The sequence below is a fragment of the Bombus terrestris genome, chromosome 2 (genome assembly GCF_910591885.1).
Source record: "Bombus terrestris chromosome 2, iyBomTerr1.2, whole genome shotgun sequence".
Lineage (NCBI taxonomy): Eukaryota > Metazoa > Arthropoda > Insecta > Hymenoptera > Apidae > Bombus > Bombus terrestris.
The window spans coordinates 3,027,020-3,040,793 of NC_063270.1; the positions used below are offsets into that span (position 1 = coordinate 3,027,020).

Below are 13,774 nucleotides of genomic sequence, written 5' to 3' on the forward strand. Positions count from 1 at the left end.
TTACACATCGCGACAAAACAAAAGTCTCAAAGGAATCATGGGTTGCAAATGATCCTTCCTCCGGGAAAAGAATGTTAAAGTTTTAATAATTCTTAAACTAGCTTTATTCACAATGTGTTTACATTTATATTCACATTTAACGAGAAAGTGGCGTGCTATATATGAAAAAACAGGAAATTACAAATTAGCTCGTGAAATATATGTAAGAATATAGGAATAATGGCAGATCTCCGCTTGCGGAAGACATTCCTTCTTTTTGAGTAAAATACGTTACAATAATTCTCACCTCGAAGATCATGTTCAATCAAGGTCAACTTTGCACGAATTTTTTTTTACGGGTGTCCATTGAGCCAGAGGCGTAAAATTACACTGCGGTGGTTGTTGCACATACTGTTTGTACACCCTGTACATCGTAATGAACCTTCGGTAAAATTTTCATGTCATTGTTTTGATATGCCACTTTATTTATTAATAAATTCATAACCTTGGTTTCACAACATTGGAAAGTAAAACAAAACTTCATCTTATTCTATTTGTACGCAAAGTGTTTACTGATCTCGTAGAGCGCCCCGATATTATGGAGAGGTACAAAATTAGTATTCCAGTGAGAAATCTGCAGTACCACGAAATTTTCTATTTATGTTCAATCGCATAACACTGAGTTTGCTTATCGCATCGGCATAAATCGCATGACCATTAATATTTATAATGCATTTTCTGCGATTGATATATTTTTTGAATCTTCTTTTTACATACCAGAAAGTCATTATGCCGTACCTCATTGTATCATAGTTTTAGTTTTGGTAGTAAGTGGTTGTAATGTTTATTTATATATATAATCATATATATTAACTTTGTATATTCCAATGGATTATTCCCGTATGCAGTAAACAATAAACGATGATGACTTTGATGGCGATACTAATTAGTCACTCGTCGTTTTACAAAAGATAAAATTAATAGAAAATTTTCATCAAAAGCCTCTTTAACTTTGCGGTTCAAGAAACGCGAAATAATCCTAACCGACAGGCTGAGCACCGTGAAATAATGTAGAGTAACAGCGTCCATTAACGACGATGAAATACCAGCGATGACGAAATCGAAATTAGACAATTTGACGACCGTTCTCGATGAAACATGAATGGTTTTGGCCAAAATACGAATCTTAATTAATATTTATTTACAGATGTGGTACGGAACTGTGGTACGGACTCAGAAATTTTTAGCCACGAATGCTATTTGGCTACGTGGTTTGTAATTTCTCATTGGAATGTCGACCATATTTTATCGTCTAAAATTGATCAATTGTACATATATTGCGTAGTATGTCATTTCGTGATGTAAGGGTGAAGAATAAGAAAACACAAAGTTTATACTTTAGCTCATAATATCGAGTTATGTTCGTAGCATGGATCGAGGAAATAGAACAAAGACAGACTGTATTTGTATGAAAATTTAGTTTCATCTCTGACTGTAATTTTATGTTATAAGCTTGTGGAATATAAGACGCACGATATTTCAACGTTTTGCTTCAGACATAATGTACAAATAGAATGTGTAAAATGGAGGATATTACATAACTTGCCAAAAATGGAAGACAAGTTTATTCGTTGTTTAAAACGTAAAAAGAAAAATACGCTGGCAATGTTTATTCTTGTGAAGAGGAAGAGATTGAGTGAATCTTGGCTAATAGGTACTGACTCACAGAGACCAAAATCACAGAAATCCATAGACGTCCGTTGACATAGAGCAAATCCAGGAAAGTTGACTGACAAAGATTGACTAACAGAGATCGACTAATATTGATTAACTAATGCAAAATTAATTTCAAGACATAAGAATAATCTTGCACTCTATGCGATTAGAATATTTTTCTCGATACAATCATAATTTTAAACTTGGAATTTTAGTGGATAAAAAGCTAAATTTCATACTTAATATAGTTATTAACGAAACATCTATCTTCGACAAGGTGAGAAAATGAGAAAAGATCAATGATTAGAAGGAAGGGTAAAGCATACGTAACAAAAGAAAAATAAATTTAAACGATGTACGTAAAATTATCCTGCTAGGTCGAAAATGAAATGATTACGAACATTGAACAATATGAAAAAAGTAAAAAAACAGAAATGGACCATTTAACAGCGCGATAGCCGATAATTAAATATCGATTTTAATTCTTGTTGACCAACCATCCGTCGATCTGTTTCTTATTTTGTCTTCGTTTCCAGCTTTTCGATTTCGACCGCAAAGAAAACTAATTTTTCCGGCAGAAACTTCCAAATATAGTCGTGGAAATATTTTTATAAAAACTAAATATAGAAGCAAGAAACAGTAAGTGATATCTTTTAATCTCGTAAGATGTATTATACCGATATGAGAGTTTAGTCGAGGATGCTTTATTCAATAATTGTATAATTAACGATTTTGCTCACGGTGCAAATTCGGAGCAACTGTATTTCGCGAACGGATCAGCTGCAAGTCAGTTGAATTTGCACAATACCAAATTCGAAATTGATCCTCGATTCAGAACTGGGTCAGCCATTGTTTTTTCAAAGCGGTCGACACGATTCAGCGAAACGAACAGTGGTTAAACTTGATTCCGAATGACAGGCTCTCGCTGAGACTGATGTGCTTGTGTGAGTGTGAAAACCATTTTCCTGTTTCTTGCCTTGAATCTGCAGGAGATTTCTAGATTTTCTTAAAAAATACAAAATGAAATAACAGAGTCTATTTTTTAAAAAAACATTGCTTATTAAATACTAGATGTTTCTAAAATTTTAGGCAGATTTTTTAATACTACCTGTACATTAGATAATGAACAGGCACATACGTAATATCACTACATAACCATAACCGCTGTACCACAATACCGTATTACCACATTTCTCCTTTTTCGGCGATATTTCTGAATAAAATATATACCGAAATAAATAAAATTCTGAGAATCACGTTTCGCTCTAAAAATAAATTTCCTCAATGCCAAAGCAGTTTTTCGTGGGAAGACACTTTCATACTGTCAGTGCAAAAAGCTTGAAACTTGGAATCCCGTTTCCTCGACTTGACAAGGCCAGAACGTATCGATCCTATGCTCGTCTATCGACATTAACTTAAGAGCACTTTTCTCTTTGGTTGACAGAGCTTTGCGACGCGGCGACCAAAATCCAGGCATCTTTCCGTGGCCACATGTCGAGAAAGGAGCAAGCTACAGCCCTTGCGAAATCGGCGGAGAATGCCGTCGATAATGTCGTCTCCAAGATGGAGGAGAAGGTGAGTTCTCAATTTTATTTCTTTTATTCGTTTAGAAAATATGAAACTCGCTAACACGGATATCGAAAATACGGTAAAAGAAAACGTGGAATAATTTTATGAATGGAAATATCAAAAAGAAAAAGCATTCCGAATGTTTAGCCCTTCTATTATCATTTAAAAAGTATTTTGATACGAACAAGAACTATACAGGAGCGTTGAATTGGTACTTGAAATTCGACATTTCTATGTCACTTTATTCGTTTAATGCGTTCAGTATGCGATAAAACTTATTGTATTAAAAACAGAATGAATTTTATACGTTTATACATCGCTCGAACAAGCAATATTTACGGGAATTTAGTTAATAAATTCGGAAACGTTCAAATGAAGAGGAAAGGAACGAGCAAAGAGACGTAATACGATTTTATATCATAACTCCATTAGAAAGTTAGATAATGTTTTTAAAACGTGAAATTTTTCTGACGAAATGTATTATACCAACTAATTAATTAATATCATCATTACTAGTCGAACTTTCATTTGTGCGGTAAATGTATTTTAATAAATTATATTTTAATAAAACCAATATCCTACGTTATTAGTAGAACGTTGTAATCGACCTATACAACCTGCAACAATCCGCTATAGTCAAACATCGTTATATGTATTTTTATTCGCTATGAAATTCAACTGTAATCCACGTGGCGATAGAATTCATTCTCCTTTGCTGCGAGGATCAACAATGATATGTGTATACGCATGTAAAGGAAAGAAATACTCTTAAAGTAATAATATATAACGTTTTACTAAATATAAAATTTATATATTTATTATTAACAGAATAACTTGAAGTATTAATGTACATGGCATTATTCTCTTATACATCTCAAACAGGAATGAATTTGTTTTATTGCACGTTCATTCATTCCATGTTTTCCTTTTGTCTTCCTCTCCTTCATTCCTCGCTCGTACAATACGGGTGTACACACATCTACTTTCTAACAAATACAAAAGAAAATAAAGATCAATGAGTTTTTTTTTATTTGTAATAGTAAATAATAAATGTATTCGTATTACAAATTCCGGTTTTGATACTATACACGTAATGTCGACTGACACCGAATAGCAGCATAGAATATCATTTTAAAAACGTAATACAAATGAGGAAACGTAGGGAAATTTTTCGGGATTGAAATTTTCAAATCTCAAGACGAAAAAAGTTGGAGACTGTAGCAGCTTGTTTGAAAACTGTGGCATTAAAGTTTCCTTCGGCTTTCCTCGTCTAAGTTTCCATTCCATTGAGGATTTCTGCTTTCGTAACTAGGTTGCAACCCATATAGGTACATGGTGTATGTATTATAATAGGCGTTGAAGTGCGGCTGGTTTAAAATTCAATGGTTCGTCCTCTCGAGATTAATTGGAAATCGATATTCTATTATCGAAAGTAATATCGTACTATACCGTGACCAATTCTTAATCAGATATCAGGTAGATACACTTCTAACATCTTTATCGTCGTGTTGTCTTTTCCCTCGTTTTTCCTCTCTTTTTTTAATCTCGATAATGGATCTTTGATCTTTTTTCAATTGGGGAACGTTTCTGCGAAGTTTGTTAAGTTCCTCAAAATCCGTTCGCTTGAAATTTATAAGTACTTGAATTCCATTAGCGACATAATGCAGATGGAAAGAAGAATCCTGCCTTTTTTAGTGGATATGTACGATATATCCTGATTAAAAGAATAAAGAGATATTGCCTCAAAAGTAATACTATTTCTTATCGAAGATTTCTTTTCACGTAATAGCAAGCGTTGTAGCTTCTTTGAATTTTTATTGAAATGCGATCTATTTCGAAATGAAATATTATTGGCAGAGATAATATAAAAAAAATTATTAAAATTATATCTATAGATAGTGCTCATTATAAAAAATATACCAGTGAAGTGTAAGATATAAAACGTAGATATAGATTATAATAATTTAATTATACGTAACAATTATTATGCTCAATCAAGTCTTCATTCTTTGATCATTTGCCCTTTGGGCATGGCAACTATTTTTTTTTATGACTTTCCACGCTCATACACACACACCTACATACGTTCACACGCTAGAATTCTTTATCAAACATATTTTCTCATGACACATGCACTTTTATTTACAAAAATATCAGGTCACAGCGGGATTTCTTTTACCATACGCCTTATACGCGTTTACAATACTTAAAATCTCCAGATCAGAAACGAGAAACTCTACCTTTCAAAGTAATTTTTGCTTTACACTGATACCAGTTTTTGTCGCCGACCGTAATTTCGACCAATACACTGCTCGCTTCTTACTCGTACACACGATTCTCTCTCTCTCTCTCTCTCTCTGACGCATTTTCCTCGACCCATTGCATCGCAAGCTTCGTGTTCGAGGCCTGGTCTGCGACAGACGCTGACTTAGCATCTTTTTTACTACTACCACCGTATATCTAGGAAAAGATATGGGTCAGTTCGTTTCCTGAATTTCGACCGCCATTCGGTTTTTAGCGCTACGCTTTTAAGTCTTGTATCTTGAGAACCATTTAAGTTGTTCTCTTGAACCAAAAATGCATTGTCAAGGATGTACTTTGCTTTATCATGGACGAGGTACAGAGAGATCTGGTACCTTATAGGATTAGGATTTTGTGTTATGAAATACCGATCGCTCAGAAAATTTTTTTTTTTTTTTATTGTTTGTTTAAATTACAATCAATTCTCGCGTTGAGAATTTTCAGCAATTTTTCTGGCGTGGCGCAGTAACATGGCTAGTATTTATAATACGTTGATACATATTATAGATAAGTATAATTTGTGAGTAAGTATTATAAATAAGTAAATATTACATTATTAAATAACTAATTGAATCTGTTGTTTAGGTCTAGCGGGTAGTGTCTCTTCAGCCTGCGAATGTGGTCCGTCGTTTCAAGTAGTCCAGTGATTAGGGGGTTTCGGTGTTTGTTGACTCTTTTGCTATATCTGCAGCTATATCTTGCTATTTCCTCCTTGACTGTGGGTATCTTGAGGTCGCGGTGTATTGTTTCGTTGGTAACATACCAAGGTGCATCAATTAGGGATCTTAGGGTTTTCGATTGGAAGCGTTGGAGTATTTCAATGTTGGAGTTACTTGCTGTTCCCCATAGTTGGATTCCGTAGGTCCAGACAGGTTTTATTACGGCCTTGTAGAGGGTTATTTTGTTCTGAATGTTTAGTTTGGAGCGTCGGCCCGTGAGCCAATAGAATTTTCTTAGTTTTTCCTTTAGTTGCTTTGTTTTTTCTGAGATATGTTTTTTCCAAGTTAGCCTCCTGTTGCTCAGAAAAATGACTTTTCTAAAGTACGTATCTAAGATGTAGAGCAGCGAACGTAGCAGTTACATATATTCAATTCATATCGAAGATTATCCGTATAATAAATGTAGTATCGTGGACAAAAGGCCTAAGATGTCTGCCGAATCGTAGACAATGTCGCGGGAGCCGCGGCATCGTCGGGTACATCAATGTGTCGTCGGTCCTTTTTAAGCGGATAGTTTCGTGGAAAGATCCCGCGTGACCCTGGCCACGGGCGTTTCGGGACACGTGTCCGATAGGACGGGAAAAGACAAAGAGACGTTAAAGTCAGTATTAGTTGAGAAGCCGGAGAGGACGGATGCAAAAGGTGTGCAGGGTGTGAATTGAGAAGCGAGAGCGAGCGAGTTTAGAAGCCGAAGAGTGTGAATCGGGAAGTCGAAAGCCGCGTCTGAAAATAAGACGTACGACAGCATTGTAATTATTTCGTTGCTTCGAATATTATTAATTAAATCAAAACATCATTACTTGTCCTTTCCTCTAAGACCCATTAAGATACTACATAAATGAAATTGTTCTCAATTAAACAGATAAAGTACATATCTGCGATAATGGCGAGAATACGGATATCCATACTTAATTAAGAATTAAAAGATGAGAAGATTTTCAAATCTTTATAAAACTATATTCTATTAGCTATTCGTGTGTACGAGTATGCATCGATATATTGTATCATGATGAGTACTCATGATGAGTAGAATACGATGTAACGAAAAAGATTTCACCTTGAATTTCAATGTTAAGCTGAATTTTGCGGCTATATTTGTTCACGGGTTTTCACCGATCCATAAGTGTAGAATAACTCTACGGTCGATTTGATTATATGAGTCGCATGCATTCATGTATATGCAATACAGCGGCAGGCTCGATGAAAAATCACTTTTCCATGTGAAAAATGTGATATTAATGTGGATTGTAGAAATTCTTCCGCGCTGAAACATTTTATAGCGATTCATAAAGATTGATCTTCTCTATAGCATCCTGTCACCGTGCTTTGCTTTTGTTCTCGACTAGCGAATATGGGTCATGCGTATAATGTATACATTTCCAGTAATCATAAGCTGAATGCATTTTTACGACAGGAAATGTTGTTGATAACAACGATATACCAATTTTAATTCGAAAAGCGTATAAAAGTAAAAAAATGTATGTTTAAGTATATGATATTTATACCTAAAAAATTATTCAAATGGGAAGCGGGCAAATGTTTTCATTTATTTGTATGATACGTTGGTTTTCGATAGCCGTGAAATAGAGTCTGTTCTTTTCTTCATACTTTTGTGGAGTGAGCGAAGTGCAGAAAAAAATAACACAGTCAACAAGTTTTCTTCCGAAGCAATCGAGACACCAGAAAACACGAGAAAGGCAATGTTAGCTTTTATTCCTTGAAATAATCCGACGAAATATTTCTCCAACGAAAACAATATCTTCATCAAGTTCCAATTTTTTCATTACTATAACTAGATTTACGTCCGTAATTATGTCACAACTGCTGTTTATAACATTGTTATAAACTTCCAGGAAATTTTTATTCTAGAATTACATAGCTGTAATAGATATAGTACATACTTGCAAAAACGTGTAATCGTAATTGTTTCATACGAGATTTGTCCAGCGATTTAAAGAATGTAAGAAAACAATTTTGTATTTACGGAGTATGCAGGTTATTCAGGAGAAAAAAATTCATCAAAAGTGCATATTACTTGTACGAACTAAAATAAAAATTTTTTTGGGCGCAACGACGAGAGACAGGATTCATCGACATTCGTATGGACGTCGCTCTATGACGTTCATTCGCTAAAGAATTCATGGAACATCGCATGAAGCTCGCTAGTATTAATTCCAAATGGACAATCGCGTATTCTTTGTCAAAAGCATGGCACGAGCTAAATAATTGATCGTTAGCTTTTAAAAGAAGAGGAATATAAAGAAACGCTAAAAAAGGAAGGAAGAAGAAACTCGCTTTCGTATCATTCGACTCGTGTGATCGGAAGATGATTCGTGTGCTGTGATATAACTTGAAGGGTCGGCCGAAGGAGGAAGAGGGAGCACGTGTAAAAAAGGAAAGGGTAATCCATTCTATCCGCCAGCGAGCTAATTGCACGGTAGAGTCACGCTTTGTTACCTTCGTGACATTATCTCGCGCTGTCCAAACTTTGTTCGGACAACTTTTCGTAGAATGTATCGCGTGGGATGCGGTTGACTCAAAAAGTTATGTGATCATTGCTAGAAGGCTTGTATTTTATTCAGCCACGTAAGTAACGGTAGTTACTAGTTGATCTAAATCTCTGGTGAAGATACGTAGCATGAACGTTTGTTGCGGACGTGTTTCGAAGTTGTATCGACCCTAAAATTAAAGCTACGCAGTGCACAATCAAAATTCCCAACTCCCACTCCGATTCCTCCTTTTATTTCCGACTACGACTCTGACTCAGATCCCGACTCCGAGCAACATTTACGATAAATTGTTGACATACTAATTATACATACGTTATGTCGCGCAAGACATTTGCACTCCATTCCGCGCTGCCTGACAGCCAACGGTCCACGTACCGTCCTTTCGACCTTCAATAAATCCAAGGAGCCATCATAAAACTTTAACTTTTTAACGCCATTGTTTCAACACATGTGTATTTTCGAGCTATCGCGGGCAGACGCGGTCGCTAGAATACGCGTCAACGGGAGTCGTAAATTCCCGTTACGATTGTAATAATCGACACCACGAATACTTTGATCCTCTTATTTCGGTTAGGATAATAGGGGTGGTTGTTGGAGTATAACGCTGTGATTCACAGAGTTATAAAAATATATATTTCCAACAATTTGTACTGAGGTGATATATATGTTGTCCGTGATAGTCGTAGTTGCTGGGCCTCGTCCAGAGTAATTGTCGCAAGGGGCTGTAGATGTCACTGCCGGGGTACTGCTGATTTTTCCTCCGTTTTTTGGTGCATGGAAGAAAAATCGGACTCCGGTCGCCGGGATTCGAACCCGGGTTCCGAACGTTCGTAACCTAAGGGACTAAGCACTTTTTTTTTATTTGTTTATTATTACCAGATTACATATTTGTATTTTCCATAATAAACGCTGAATTCTGGTTGTGGGGTGGTTCAGGGAAAAGTATCGATACGCGACGGTACGACATAGCCATGCAATATTACATTTTTTTTTTTTTTTTTTTTAAGATTACTTTTGTAACTTAAATTTAAGCCACTGTTGCGCTGTACCTATGTACGATATTTCCATTTCTGTCCTGAATGCCTGGTCGCAAAAATAGGACAGTTCGTTAGTCTATTTGGGAAGGGATGGGAAAAGGTGGACTGGGAGGGGTGGGGAGGGGAGGGGTGTCCTGTGGAATTATTACAATATTTATTTACATATTTACAATTTTATACGGTGAGCGTTGCCATTCTGTGGCTCTTTATCTTGTTTTTATTATGGTTTCGGTATCCAACAATATTTTTTTATGTTTTATCTGTGCTTGTCTTCTGTGTCTTTTTGGGGGAGGGCCATGTTGTATCTCCACCTAGTGTCTGCAGTCCGTCCATCTAAGTCTTCCTCGTATTGTATTCATTTCATCCCTATTTTTCTTTTATATGATAAATTATTGGAATGTTATTTTGGTCTTGGAGATATTTTCTTTCGTCTAGGTATAGAAAAACTTCGGGGGGGGGGGGGCGCTAACCACTGCGCTGCCGTCGTCCGACACTAGTTAGTGTCGAGTGGTGGTATTTGACTTGTCGAGTGCCGCCACAGTACAATCACACAAATTAGTAACGCCGTTGATTAAGATACAGGTAACGAAGAAAAGGATTATTCGTAGATGAGAGAATCCGTGTATATGTTGACTTTGACTGTTCGTCGGTTATGTGAACCAATATAGCGACCCTCCTGATGGCGTAGAAACAGTAGAAGTAGGAGCAGTCGGAGCAGTAGGAAGAGCCGGAAGTGTAGGAACTCTGAGAGATGTAGGAACTGTCTGAGCTATAGGGACTCTCGGACCTCTAGGAACTCTAGGCATCGTGAGAAGAATTTTCTAATATTAGAAATTTTTTCGGTTTATAGCCGGTTTTAGAAAAGTCCTTGGGTTTATTATGCGCTCTTAAAAGTTACAGGGAAAGCGGGTAGTGACCTACCGCAAAAGGTGGGTATTTGTCTAACAGAAAAGCCGGTTTTTCCCATGAATAAGGCCAACCCCTAGCCACGTCGGTAGGAGGTTTACTCCTCCGATTTTCATTTATTAACGTTAGCTATAACCAATGGGCATCGCGGATCGTTACCCTCACTTTTCTAACGAAAAGTGTGAACAACGAATTCACGTCCTTAGTTCAAAAGACACACCCACACCGAGCTTTCCTCCGTAATCACACAAAAACGAACTTCATTTGTTCTCGGACCTACAGAACAGTCAACTTATGCTCTAAACTTGTTCTCATCATTAGACTTGTGCTCTATCTATATTTAGTCCGTTCAATCGCTACTTTCGCTACATCACGAAATTCATTTTCTTATTTTCAATTGTAAGGGCCGTGCTCTATTACAAAAGAACATTCAGTGCTCATCTATCGGAATGTCGTATTTCAAAATATCGTCTACGTCCTGTATATCATATGTAACGATGTAACTCTTCAGTGTATCAAGCGTTGGAAATACAAATTTTATAATCCTGTTAATCGCAGTGTTATACCACATCAATCACCCCTATTATCCCACAAGAAATAAGGGGATCGATCTATTCGTGGTGTCGATTCTTATAATCGTAACGGGAATCTACAACTCCAGTTGACGCATTTTCTCGCGACCGCGTCTCTCCGCGAAAGTTCGAAAATACAACATATGTATGTAAATAATTAAATTATTAATACTTAGTAAACAGTATATTTACATATATATTATATAGAGTATGAAAAATGAAAACTATGCTAACAATGAAAGCAAATAAAGGAAAAAAATGATGAAGATAAAGTAAAGAAGAAAGATATTTGCTATATACGGTAAAATATATTATATAAATTCTCTTTCTAATGTGAAAAACAGTAAGCTCGATATTTATAATTCAATATTTACAGTTTTGTACAACACGAGATCTCATAGAAATGTAACAGCCGTTCTATATTACTTATTATTATTACTATATTAGAAGATTATCTATATCTTATACTTTTATAAATACAGAGATACAAAATATTTTTGATCAATATATAAATAATTTTATTACAAGTTTTAATAATTTCGTGCATATTTTTGATTTTTGTAAAATTTACTAACGCGAAGTCGGAGTCGGTATATTTTCTACCATCTTCGCCTCCGGCTCCAGTGATTAGAAATTCCTTCTGAACTCCGATTCCGACTTCAATTCAGCTGCCTAAAACATCGTGCGATAATATCAAAAAGCTTCGAAATCAATTTCGGAATCTTAAAATTTGTTCGATAAACTTGTTAGTTTCAAAGAGGGAGAAACGAGGGCAACTGTTTCTCGATCAGAGTTGCAACCATCCAATTTATAAATAAATATTTCGAGAAACATATCGAAGAGATTTCACGGATTCATAATCTCTATGGTGAATTGAAATGCTACTAACTATTAATACGTCAAAATTCGAAACGCATGACCCGAATGAGCGCAAAATAGAAGGTGTCTGAAAGTGCAGTTGGCGACGTTAAACTTGATAGACGTTCGTTGATACGCACGAACATCTGCACACGCGGTTTGCAGAATAGAGTGAAAATAACGAGCAAAAGCAATTATGGGCTATGTGTGTCATTGTCTGTCTCGCTTGTTCCTAAATCATGTATTTACATCGTTGGTTAATTATCGACGCCGCGATATTATTCTGCCTACCTTAATGCGCGTTCAATTTTGTGTAGAAGTGAAATGAAAAAGATAGTTACAAATAATGAAAGATGAAATAATGAAAGATCTCGAATTAGTGTTCTTTTTTTTTAATGTTTAATGCAGGAGTATTATCTACAGCAGAATACTTTTCCTTTAATATGGTTAATAACGATCGACGACAAGACAGTATTTTATGGATATATAATATTGGTTCGTCAAATTTAAACTATCGAGAAACGACATTTGATATGTACCAGCCTAATGCGTGAAATAATGCCCAGATTAATATCTAACACAGCGTACGATACAAGCGCTACGTACAAAGAAACAAAATATCTTGCATCACGTGCTATCCGTATGAATAGCTAATGGTTATTGTTGGAGCGACTTGTGTAAGTCCATAGCCCAATTTGTTAGACACGCGCTCGGTATGGTTTTATGTAATAACCTATTAACTGATAATACACGTTTTCTAGCTGAGAACCTTCTGCTAAATCGACCGTTACAAGATCGCATTTATCGAAGAAACGTTACGAACAGAGTTCCGTGCGACCAAAAAACATGACTAAACTCGACGACTAGCCGCGTACCAGCTGATTACTTCAATGAGTTCAACATGGTCGCCGGCGATTGGCCGACAGTGCGTAATAGCCTTAAGATTCGACCCATTAACTAGGACCTAACCTAGCCTACGACAATGGCACAGCGGCATCGTAGTGCCTGCGACGCTGTGTATCGGGTCTAATGGAATTAACTACCGTGTTTCTTTGTTTAGATTCCACAGCTGCAGTACATTAATCGATAATTAGGATACACTTATCATACACATATACATAGATATCAACATCGATCTTGATGTCGTCAGTCGTGATGAAAATTCATTACTAGCAGAGATTAGCGTGAAATTCAATGATCGATAAATCTCTGACGAAATTATATTCCACTGTAAATCAAGCTTATGATTGATAAGCAATTTGATCTCTCGTCAATGATTCCACGCGAAGATTCGTAGTTTTTATTCTGAATTATTGAAACGAAATATTTTCTAAAAGAAGGTTAACGTTATGAATAATGTTATTTCACGTAAAAGAAACCAGGCTTAACATTCTTCTTCGTTCGTGAAGTCCTTAAATCGACTTCGTATCGGACTTATCAACAAACGTTTTCTGCAAAGCGATTTCCCGCGATCTTTCCTTTTTTAATTTCCTTAAAAGACCAACGTCCATACCTTAAACGATAGTACGAGCAATCAGGGGAAAGCGTCGAGTAACCAGGCTTCCCTGTGTGCTTTTAGAAAATGACGTTGAAGTTGAAGGGGTAAG

General features: G+C 36.1%; 1 protein-coding gene across 1 annotated transcript in view; it reads left to right on the forward strand.

The window, feature by feature from the left end:
• Positions 1-13,774, forward strand: part of LOC100646016 (HIRA-interacting protein 3) — a 94,814-nt gene that overhangs the window by 46,624 nt on the left and 34,416 nt on the right. Inside the window, exon 3 of the mRNA XM_003393470.4 lies at positions 3,140-3,270. Within this exon, the coding sequence (XP_003393518.1) occupies positions 3,140-3,270 (131 nt within the window). The remainder of the gene's footprint in view (positions 1-3,139; positions 3,271-13,774) is intronic.